This window comes from Atta colombica, unplaced genomic scaffold (genome assembly GCF_001594045.1).
Source record: "Atta colombica isolate Treedump-2 unplaced genomic scaffold, Acol1.0 scaffold61, whole genome shotgun sequence".
Lineage (NCBI taxonomy): Eukaryota > Metazoa > Arthropoda > Insecta > Hymenoptera > Formicidae > Atta > Atta colombica.
In genome coordinates this window covers 404,255-415,632 of record NW_017259552.1, presented here as the reverse complement: position 1 = coordinate 415,632, position 11,378 = coordinate 404,255, and the positions used below count along the sequence as shown (strand labels likewise).

Below are 11,378 nucleotides of genomic sequence, written 5' to 3'. Positions count from 1 at the left end.
TATATATATATATTAGATGTACAACTTTGCTTCCGCTGTTTTCCTATAGATAGCTTTAGCGGTAAGTGGTGGTCGAAATAACTAGATCATAGCCGTCATATAATAAACTTGGGCATCTGTCAACATAACCTCATAGACACATTAGTCGATTTGTGTCTGCATCATAAAGTTATTCTCTTATTGAAAATGTCAGTTTACGAGCCAAATTCTTGTCATTTGCGGGAGGTTTTAATTTTTTGCTTCAATATGAAGAAATCTGCGGCTGAGGCATCGAATCTCTCAAATATATGGTGAGGCCGCTATTAGTGAAAGAACGTGTCGTGAGTGATTTCAACGCTTCAAGAACGGTGATTTTGACATCGAAGACCGGCATAGCGGTGGAAGAGAGAAGGTTTTCGAAGATGCAGAATTGGAGGCATTACTTGAGCAAGACTCGTGTCAAAATCAAGAAGAATTGGTACGATCATTGGGAGTGACTCAACAAGCCATTTCAAAACGCCTCAAAGCCATGGGAATGATTCAGAAGCAAGGAAATTGGGTGCCGTACGAATTGAAGCCGAGAGATGTTGAACGGCGTTTGTTTGCTTGTGAACAGCTGCTTAAAAGGCAAAGACGGAAGGAATTTCTGCATCGCATTGGGGACGAAAAATGGGTTCATTACGATAATCCCAAGCGCAGAAAATCATGGGGAGTTCCCGGCCATGCTTCCACGTCGACGGCCAAACCGAATATTCACGGTTTCAAGGTCATGCTCTGTATTTGGTGGGACCAGCTCGGCGTAGTGTATTATGAACTGTTAAAACCGAAACAATCAGGCGATCGGTATCGAACGCAATTGATGCGTTTGAGCCGAGCATTGAAAGACACGGCCGCAATACAACAAGAGACACGATAATGTGATTTTGCAGCATGACAATGTTCGACCCATGTTGCGAAAGTGGTCAAGACATACTTGAAAACGTTGAAATGGGAAGTCCTACCCCACCCGCCGTATTCTCCAGACGTTGCTCCCTTTGACTATCACTTGTTTCGATTAATGGCACACGGCCTGGCTGACCAGCACTTCCGGTCTTATGAAGAAGTAAAAAATTGGATCGATTCGTGGATAGCCTCAAAAGATGACCAGTTTTTTCGACGCGGGATTCGTACGCTACCCGAAAGATGGGAGAAAGTAATAGCCAGCGATGGACAATACTTTAATCGTACTTAAATCATAAATGTATAACCAGTTTTTTATAAAGCCTCGAATTTCGGAAAAAAAACGGCGGAAGCAAAGTTGTACACCTAATAGTTTTTCTCATAATATGATACTGGTGTTCGGTTTAATAGTACGTTTTAATAATCAACTGGTTTAACCCATATAAGTGACATCGTAGTCTTTACAAGAAATTTTATAGATTATATTCTTTTATGAACTGACTGATAGTGGATCCTTCGAACCTAATCAAGCTACAAAGTTTATTGACACTATAAAAAGCAATTTTAGATGTGTTGTTATTCATAATTCTAAGTTATGAATAACAACACATCTAAAATTGTTCTTATTCATAAAATTTGTTAGAAATGTTATCTACGAATGGAATTGTGAACTATATACATTTGGTGTTATTACATCCAGTGGACTCCCATGACTCTTTTCTTTTGAAGATCTGGAATTTGTTAAAATATAGAGACAGTTACGAGTAACAGACGAATGAAGCCGTTACAATTTAAAAAGTAAAAATCTTTTTTTTTTTTTAAGAGAAACTAAAACTCTAGTATCTCCTCGTAGATGTCAGTTAAAACAAATTAAATCGATGCACGCGTGCGAAACTAAAAGAGACGCCAAGGATGCCTTCCTTGAACACTGCGATTAGAAAAAAATATATAAATAATAATAAAAATGTCAGTTAGAGACGTCGACATTTTCTCAACAGTCAAATCGCGGACCATTCTCACAAGTCCGTGATCATAAAATCCAAGAAGTGACACGCGATGTTCAGAGAGAGGTCCCATGCCGACAATGCACATGCGCCTTCTTAGCACACGTATGATTACCCATAAATTTTAAAGTTATAAAATTAAGGATGACTCTTTCTCACTACAGATTCCGATCAACACCTTTTTCTTCTCCAAAATGTATTCCGAACCTTGTACTCCTCCTATCAGTTAAAAAGTGAGAAAAGAGTCCTGCCACTAATTATTAAAACCTATTTCACCAATCCGAATTCGACTAATCAACTCTCGAAAAGAAAAAGTCCCTTTCCTAAGAATACTCTTATATAAACGGCGATCTCGTGAAACTCTTCACATTACTTGGGCATTCCTGGGCACTTCTCAATCATCTTTCTTTGATTGTCCCTCGTGAATTCTCGGGCCTTTGAGTTCTATGCTCATTCCGATCTAATTTTGTAACATTCGAGTCAATGATCTCGTACAGCTCCAACATCTTCGAGCTAGACATGAAGCTCTATCACTGAGAACTACATCTAAGATGTCACTCATCATTTCTATTATCAGTAAGCCACATATTCCTCCTCCTCCCCCCCTCTCTCCTCTCCTCACTCTTTCTCGTCTCTACCCTTTCATCTCCCTTTCCCTTCCTTTCTCTCTCTTTCTCTTATCTTGCAGAGATTCGTTGTCTTTATATTGTAACTTGACGGATAAATTTCACAACCGTAGGAAAATAATACAAAAATACTTCATGTTCTATGTGACAAATTAATGTGACATGTACTAAAACAGAAATTTGTTTTTCTTTTAAAAATAGTATTTGAAGAATTGTACCACTTTCACTGATTTACTTACGCACATAATCGATACTCGAATTAATACCACAAGAATGAATTTACGAACAATTCTATCGGTTTATTATTATTAATTAGGGGAGCAAGGAGCTAGTTGTAACAGGGGTAAATAATAACACGCAATTTTTACCGAGATTTTGAACTCTTTGACGTCGAATATTTAATCTTAATCTTAATCGTCGATCTTAATCTTATAACTCCCCGCATTACGTTAGCACAACCAATGTTCTGCCAGGTAGCGCAGCGAGAGGTTGCACGTGCTCCGATTCAGTCAAGTAATGAAAAAAAAAATTTATGTAAACTTTGATTTTTGATACCTATTGTTATCAATTGTTATGACTGTTTTGAGCATTAAGTTCCTAAATATGTCTACCTTTACTATATATTGATTTTTACTGCTAATGACATAAATCAATATTAATCTCAATACCTAGAAATTCATGCTAAGGGGCAAATTGAAACAATTTCTTGAGATTAATTGTAACATTTCCCTGATGTTTATATTTGCATGGGTGATTTTGTGAGTTTGTTTATTTTTTAATGTATTTCATTATTGTATTCTTTTTTAGTATGAGAGACTACAAAAGAAAAACGGTGAAGACTTCGAAAAGCCAAGATGTCTATGAGTTAGTTTCAGTCGAAGTTTTACAAAATAATACGAAAAGCAAGTAAAATTTTTTGTTTGTTCCATGTGATATAGATATATCCACATTATATAGATATATTAAGAAAAAGAAAAATAATGAATGTTCTACAATGTTGGCTATGTCAAACCTAAATTGATATTTACGCAAGACGCAGAAGATAAGTTGGCTTCCTATTTATTCAAATATTCAGATAGATATTTTGGGCTGTTGCCTATGGAAATCAGAAAGCTAGCTTACCAATGTGCTGTAATACTTGAAATAAAAAATATTCCCCCTTACTGGCATCAGAATAATATGGCTAGACCGGATTGGTTTCAAAATATTATATGCGCAGGAATCATCGACTATCATTAAGAACACCAGAAGCAACATCACTAAGTCTAGCAACATTCTTCAATAAAATCAATGTTAACAATTTTTTTGTTAAGTATTGAAAGTTACTCCAAAAGTGAATGAATTTACTCCTTCCCGCATATGGAACGTTGACGAAACAGGGGTCATGACTGTGTAAAAGCCTAAAAAGATAATGGCTGTTCGTGATCAGAAACAAGTAAGTGCAATTAGGTGCATCCTGCCGAAAGAGGAACACTCGTGACGTTCGTTGTGCTATAAATGCAGCCGGAAATTCTATCCCACCAATGTTTATGTTCCCAAGAATTAGATACACAGAAATATTTCTCCGTGATGATTTACCAGATTCCATCGACGCTGGCAATTCTTCGGGATAGATGTCAGAAAAAGAATTTGTCATATTCATAAATCATTTTATTAAATATATTAAACCTTCCGCCGAAGAGCCCATTCTTTTACTGCTCGACAATCACAATTCACAACTCACATATCATCAATATTCAAGTCATTGAGAAGACCAAGAAAAACAACATAATCATGTTGTCATTTCCGTCACACTGCTCCCACAATCTGCAACCATTAGATGTGGAAGTCTGTAGTACTATTTGAAAACTATGTAAACCGATGAATAATCATCCACAGCATAGATGAATAATTATCCAGGAAAAACTATGAGAGTCTGTGATATCCCAAGTGTGGTTAAAGATTACTACAGGTCTTAAACCCTGCAAACATTATGAGTGGATTTAAAACATCTGGTTTATGGCCCTTTAATACTGATATTTTTCAGGACTATGACTTTGCACTATCTTATCGTCCAAAGCCTATTGAGTCAGAGAAAGATACCATTTCACACAGAATGTTTCCAATTTGATGCTGGACCTTGAAAACCCAAAATTATTAGAATCTGTTCCTAAACTAAATATAAGCGTGACGGACACAACAACGAATACAACTGCAATTGCATTACTGACTCCAGATTCCTCTAGCTTGCTAAATAAAGAATGTAAAGTTACGTTACTGACTCCAAGTTCGTCTGGCTTGCAGAATAAATTAAAAAACTTTTCATCATCAAAGGTCAGACTCCTCCCTAAGGCTCCACCCCGAAAACGAACTGCTCATAGTCATCGCAAAAGAAAATCAGCTGTCTTGACTGATACGCCAGAAAAAGATGCTTTAGCAAAGGGCATGAAGAAAAAATGAACAAGAAACAAAAAAATGATGATAAAGAGAAGAGGAAAATAAAGGGAAAAGGAAAAAGTAAAGGAAAATAATCGATGTAAGGAATATAATCAACGAAAACGATTAAAGAAAAAATTGATTAAGAAAAAAATATTGAGTTCTGATTCAGATTCCGAAACTGAAGAATGATATTGTTAGTTAGTTTGCAGCGATGCCTATAGGACTTCTAACAAAGAAGATTGGGTAGAATATATAGTGCAAGATGTGGACACATGTCAAATGTGTGATAGGAGACGTTTACTCATTTATTTGTATTAATTGCAACTGATTTATTTATTAAGTATTAATTAGGTTTATATTTAGATAATATGCCTTTAAGTATGAACTTAGGTTTATATTTAAAGGCATATTTATGTGAAGTTCCTAAGGCTGTGAGATTGTAATTAAAGTGCTATATTGATTTATAAGTTTTGATTATCAAAATTAAGTGAAGTAAAACGCTGTTTAATTTACAAAGTTGATTGTTGATAACAAAATATTTATTTTAGTTTTAAGGATAAAAATATCGACAAATATCTAATATTTAAAAAAATATATATATTTAGTAGTTTGTTGATTTGAAAGTTTAAATTTGTTGATAATTTTAATAAAGAATAAGTTACAAACTTACTTAATACAATAAGATTTTCTACAATAATTATTTTTGTACTTATCTTTCAAAAATAAAAGCTCAAACCTAAAACTTCACGAAGTTATTATTATTACTACCTGCCCCATTGCTGTTACAATTAGCTCCAAACACTAATTGTAACAACCGACTTTTTGATAAAACGCATGTTGTGGGGAAAACATATAGGTATTTTTTAATATTTTCTGTTCCGATTTATTGTATGAATGATTAATTTCTCGATAAAAGTAATTATAATTATAAAAATACTTGATTTCATAATATATACAATATTCTAAAAATTGTTACAACATGTCCCTCGCTTCCCTATCGGATAATCAACTTGAAATCACTTGGAATAAGAAACGTTACATACACAATCCAACGTGACCAGATATCAAGAGCTCGGTAACAATCAAGTAGGTTATGTTTTTACGGACAGAATTAAGATCCATGCAGCACAGAAAGATTGTAATATGAGCAGCCACTCGATTCGAGCCCCTTTGAACTTCTCTGCAAAGAGTTTAAGTTTCCAGTGTCCAGTACTCTTCCGATTCGCCAGAGATAAATATAGCGACGTCATCAGAAACTCGGGAATCGTTGCCTTCAGCAACTAATTCCAGTGAAGTCGCTGGAACAAAGGCATCACGGAGGACCTCAACTCGGACTTGTCGACTATCGGAATGTTACATAAACCCTGTCTCATTCCAGGTCGATTTTCAAAGGGAAAATATTGCTACCGCGACTTGTATAACATCTCACGCTAGGGATACACATTAGGACAACAGAAGCACGCAACAAACAGAACTAACACAACGAACTGGCTAGATTAATTAAGTACACTGTTTGTATTAAAATAAATACTTTTTCTATTTCATAAAGATACAACAATTCCCTTTTCCTCTCCCATTATCGGAAAGTAAATAAGTTGTAACATAAATTATTAATATTCTAATGAATTTGCTCATTTTTGCAATTTTTACCTCACCTTTTGAGATCACAATCGATCCCCAGTATGTATAGAACTCATTGAAGTTACAGAATCGCGTGGACTGCTCACTTTTCTCATTTTCACCACATTATATTTACAGAATCGATTGTGTTTCGATAGCTGTGTCAAAAATATTCTTTTTAGTTACGAGGTTGATAGCGCTAACATAGCTTAATTTGTTCCGTAATACATAACGCACAGTGTATAAGAGAATCAACCAATCAAAGTATCTCTCTTTCGTGGGAGGAAAGGAAGAATTCTGATTGATAGAATTGCTTTCGCACTACGCATTATGCGTTATGCAAAAGTCTATGCTGCGGTCTTAAGGATATATCCACACAATTTGCACAGCCGCAAAACGTATGCATAAAGAAAATTATCCAATCACATTTTACCTGCAACTTTATAAGAAAAATACGGATAGTTCTCTTTATGGCTATGCAAGTTTGTACGGATATACCCCAAGAGATCAGCTGACACTGTGATTTCCATTTGCTTTATCGGCTTGTCCAAAAGAGACGCATTAAAATATTACAATATTTAAACAATATGAAGCGAATATTGGACCGAATATTAAAATAATATATAAAATAATATATAATAATAAATAATTAATATTAAAGAAAAATAAATTTAAAATTATATAATATTATGGCTCAAAAATTTAAAAACGAGTTAAAAGAGAAGGACTACGAGCTAGAAATATAACTTACAGAAAGATTGATAGATAAAATAAAGTCTCATTTAATTATTGAACTTTACTAAAACATGCTGACTAACAGACATTTCGATCACGATCGGATCATTACCAATATTTACAAAATTTGTCTGAACGGTAAAAACATAACATATGATCGATCGATGAAAAATAAAAATATACTTCACATTATCTGAAATGAATCTCCAGTTTATTAGTTAAAATGTATAGTAAAAGAATGTTATAAACTGGTGTCTAGAAATATAATAAATTATATAATAAATTATAATTATAAATATAATGTAAAATTATAAGGATGATAAAAATAATATAATATAATGAGATAATACAATACTGATGTTAGTGAAAGTTAAAACTATACAATATGATGTATATTTATCTATTTACATTGAATTAAAATTACATTGAAACTTACATTGAATTAAAATAATTAAATACCAGTTAAATTAAATAAGAAAGAATACCTTCCATGATTGTAGTTGAGAGTTCTGAAAAATTTTGAGAAAGCTTTTATGATTAGAGCGATATTGCAATTGTCAAAATAAAATCGTAAAAAATGTCGATTCGACCTTTGAACGAAAATATTTAAAATATAAGATTACATATCACAAATTTATATCAAAAATGTTAAAAATGTATCAAACTCTCATTGCACTCTCTACATACATAATTTTTTGTCACTCGAAAATATTGAAATTTCGAATTGACAACTTTTCTATCATCGAAACGACATCTTTTCGAAGAATTTTCGAGGAATTTCTGACTGGATTACAATTCCACTTAACACTTTTCGCAGTAAATATTATTACGATATTCGGTAAGATGGGCAAAGTAATGCGACATATTTCTTTCAAATATCTGGTTGATGAACACATCCGCGGTCGCACTTATATATCTTGGTATCTTTTGTATATATTTTGATTTTCAGGACAATCTTAGCTCTTCCGCATTAATCCGTCAGCATTCCGCTTATCGGACGATGCCAGCATCTTCCGCAACATCTTGCGTTCGTATTTATTCATGTTATAGTTTATTCTCACTTAGGGTCTTCTTTTATATTAATTATATCCAATAAATATATTTCGGCAATATCTCGGTTTAACTTTTGATTGTTTATATTTCCTGGCATGTTCCTGGCGTAATTGTCACTTGTGTAATTAGCACTCGTGACAAACCAATCATTAGTAAGTAAAGAGAACCAGTAAAGAGAAAAAGAACGTTCATCCATTTCTTACTCTACTCGTTTTTTCATCCACCTTCTGATGGTTACGTCCATTCTATGAGTGCGTTTATGCAGTACTGCCGCAAATATCATTCGTTTATTCTATCTGCAAAGGCGACTGCAGCGTAGTTTGTCATTCGTTTACGCAGGAATGTACACCATCTGCGCAGCTATCTCGGAGGTCCTGCTCAAGATGCTCTGCTCGCAGTATTGCGTAAATGAACGACAAATTACGCTGCAAAAGTCGCTTTTGCAAGTTAGATATCTTACTGTTCATAATATCACCAACTATAATAGCCGATTGTATTACTAAAAATGAATTTTATTAAAATATTAAAAAATGAAAAGTTATTAAGAACAATTTGTCGAAATCAATCCTACTAAAGTAAAAATAATGCAATGTAAGATATAATAGAAAAGATGTGAAGTTTGCTAATTTGTATTGCGATCAGATTAACCTAAAAATCACACTTTTTTTAATGAACTTTTAAATCACATTTTTTTAGATTAAAAATATCAATACACATAAGAATTATGAACTTTTTATAAATAAAATGTATAATATTTTAAGGTTTATTTAATATTTCCGAATTCTTTATTTAAGCCTAATTTCATAACTCATAATTAGAAGGAGATGAGGAATAAGTTGAATCTCAATTAAGAGTAATCATGAGTTGTGAAATTGGCGCTCTATTTTTGAGCACATACGAATAATTTTGCACGAAAATGACAGTTTCTCGATTGTGAGTGATCGATTTACACAAAATTGCTATTTCCATATGTATTTGTTCAAGAATAAGGTCCCTAAGCTTAATTTTCAATCAGCTTAGCTTTTCCAGATTTTCTATTGCAAGATACGATCCAATACGATACGAGCAACTATTCATATTCAAAGGTCAATTCAGCAAATTCAAGTCATGTGATGCTAGCTAGATGAGAAAGCAATTGATGCGCTACTGCATAAACAAATGCACTCTATATGTTGATGAGTAATACTGATAGCGCGCTTCCCAAACGCTTCCCAACAGCCCCGATAGGTGCAAATGCGCTGTTCGGGTGTTGCGTATCCCTAATCTAAATAATATAATTTTGTTTTAAGAAATTTAATTATAATAAATTATAATCAACTATTATTTAAATTAATGAATAAAATGCACATTAAAGAAGGATGTTAAATGGCTGTAGAAATGGCTGATTTTTGCAAAAAAAAAGATGTAAATAAAAGAAATAATAGTTTTTGTAAATTATTTTGACTTTTTGAATATAACATTATTAAAAAGTGAACGTGGCGTTTAAAATACATCTCGAAAATTGAACAAAAACATTGAAATTTTGATAAATACATTTTGTTCATATTTTATTTTCGAAGTATTCTCTAAACACTATACATATTTTAATAATTTTATCGTATCCAGGAAGTCAAAATCTATTTTTTTACTTACACTTTCTTGACTAAAAATCCTTTTTTAATAACCTCCCAGTAATTAAGTGGAAATGAAAAATTTTGATATGACAAAACTAAATTTTTTTAAATATTGCTTTATCAAAATAACTAATTTTAATTATTAGTTTATATATTTACAAATCATATTTTTTTAATTTACGATTGTGCGTATGTGTTTGTGTTAATAAAATTTTGTAGAAATATGACAATATTATAAAGTAATGTCTTTGTATACTGTTACTTTTGTCAAAAAATGTTTTCTTGAAAAAAATAATAATTTTTCCTTTTATACGAAAATGTAAAGTAGAATTTATTTCTATCTCACCTTTATTAGATTTTCGTAAAAGAGGAACATCATATTTGCTCTGTGTCTCATCGCCCAAGCTTGTTTCACATGTTCCCAATATGGACTCCATACTGCTGAAATTATGGAAATTTAGCTTCTTGAAAAATTGAGAAAAATTAAATTAAATTGTAACAATCAATAATATTTTTCAAAACTTACTGTGATCATTCATGAAATTATTGCAGAACTGTTCAAAAGTATCCTGATACTGGAAATGTGTTATCATTTTCATGAAATTATACCACGAGACTACTACGTCTCTTGGATTTCTTGCGACGTAAATAATCTAGAAGAAAAATCTTTGAAAAATGTTATCTGTAGTTTTTATTTTTTAATATATCCTTCCCATACAGCACCGAAAGTTTTAAAAAATATCTGAGAAATATTTCAACTGAAAAGTGAAACATTTCATAACAATCGTAAAATATGTCTGCAACATTTCTGAGACAACACATGAAATCTTGAAAAAATGTTACAGAAAGAATCTGCAATCTTTTTGAAATATTACCAAAAAGGTTTCAACTATTCCTAATAGTACTATAGAAATGATATTTAAATATATACTTAAATAATATTTTATTATGTCGACATAATAAATTTAAATATTGTTTAAATATAAATTAAGCATATATTTAACTTCAACTATATATCTTGTTTTGGAGTCTTAATTTACATGTCTAAGTCTAAATCATCCACACGTTTTTTACTGGCTCTGTAATTATCACAAATCTCATTAGAAAATTTTTTTTTTCTAATGAAATGCCAGAATGTATAGAATCGAAATATCAAAATATAAAAAGTGGTTTTGATAAATAAAAAATAATAATAAGATTGGAAATAAGATCATTTATGTTAGATACATTACTTTAAATACGCATCATTACGGTATGAATGTTAAGATGTTGAACTATACAATATATTCATTAAATGAATTAATTTCAGAAAATATAATTACGTGCTGATATGGTTGTCGGACTTTCAACGTAATCAATTTGAAATATTAATAATCCCTCCAAAATTCCCC

The 11,378-nt window shown here is 32.1% G+C and overlaps 1 protein-coding gene across 1 annotated transcript in view; it reads right to left on the bottom strand.

The window, feature by feature from the left end:
* Positions 1-11,378, bottom strand: part of LOC108692133 (sulfotransferase 1C4-like) — a 52,025-nt gene that overhangs the window by 4,820 nt on the left and 35,827 nt on the right. The window contains exons 4-5 of the mRNA XM_018200285.1: positions 10,514-10,640; positions 10,334-10,425 (exon numbers count right to left, since the gene is read on the bottom strand). Coding sequence (XP_018055774.1) covers positions 10,334-10,425; positions 10,514-10,640 — 219 coding nt within the window. The remainder of the gene's footprint in view (positions 1-10,333; positions 10,426-10,513; positions 10,641-11,378) is intronic.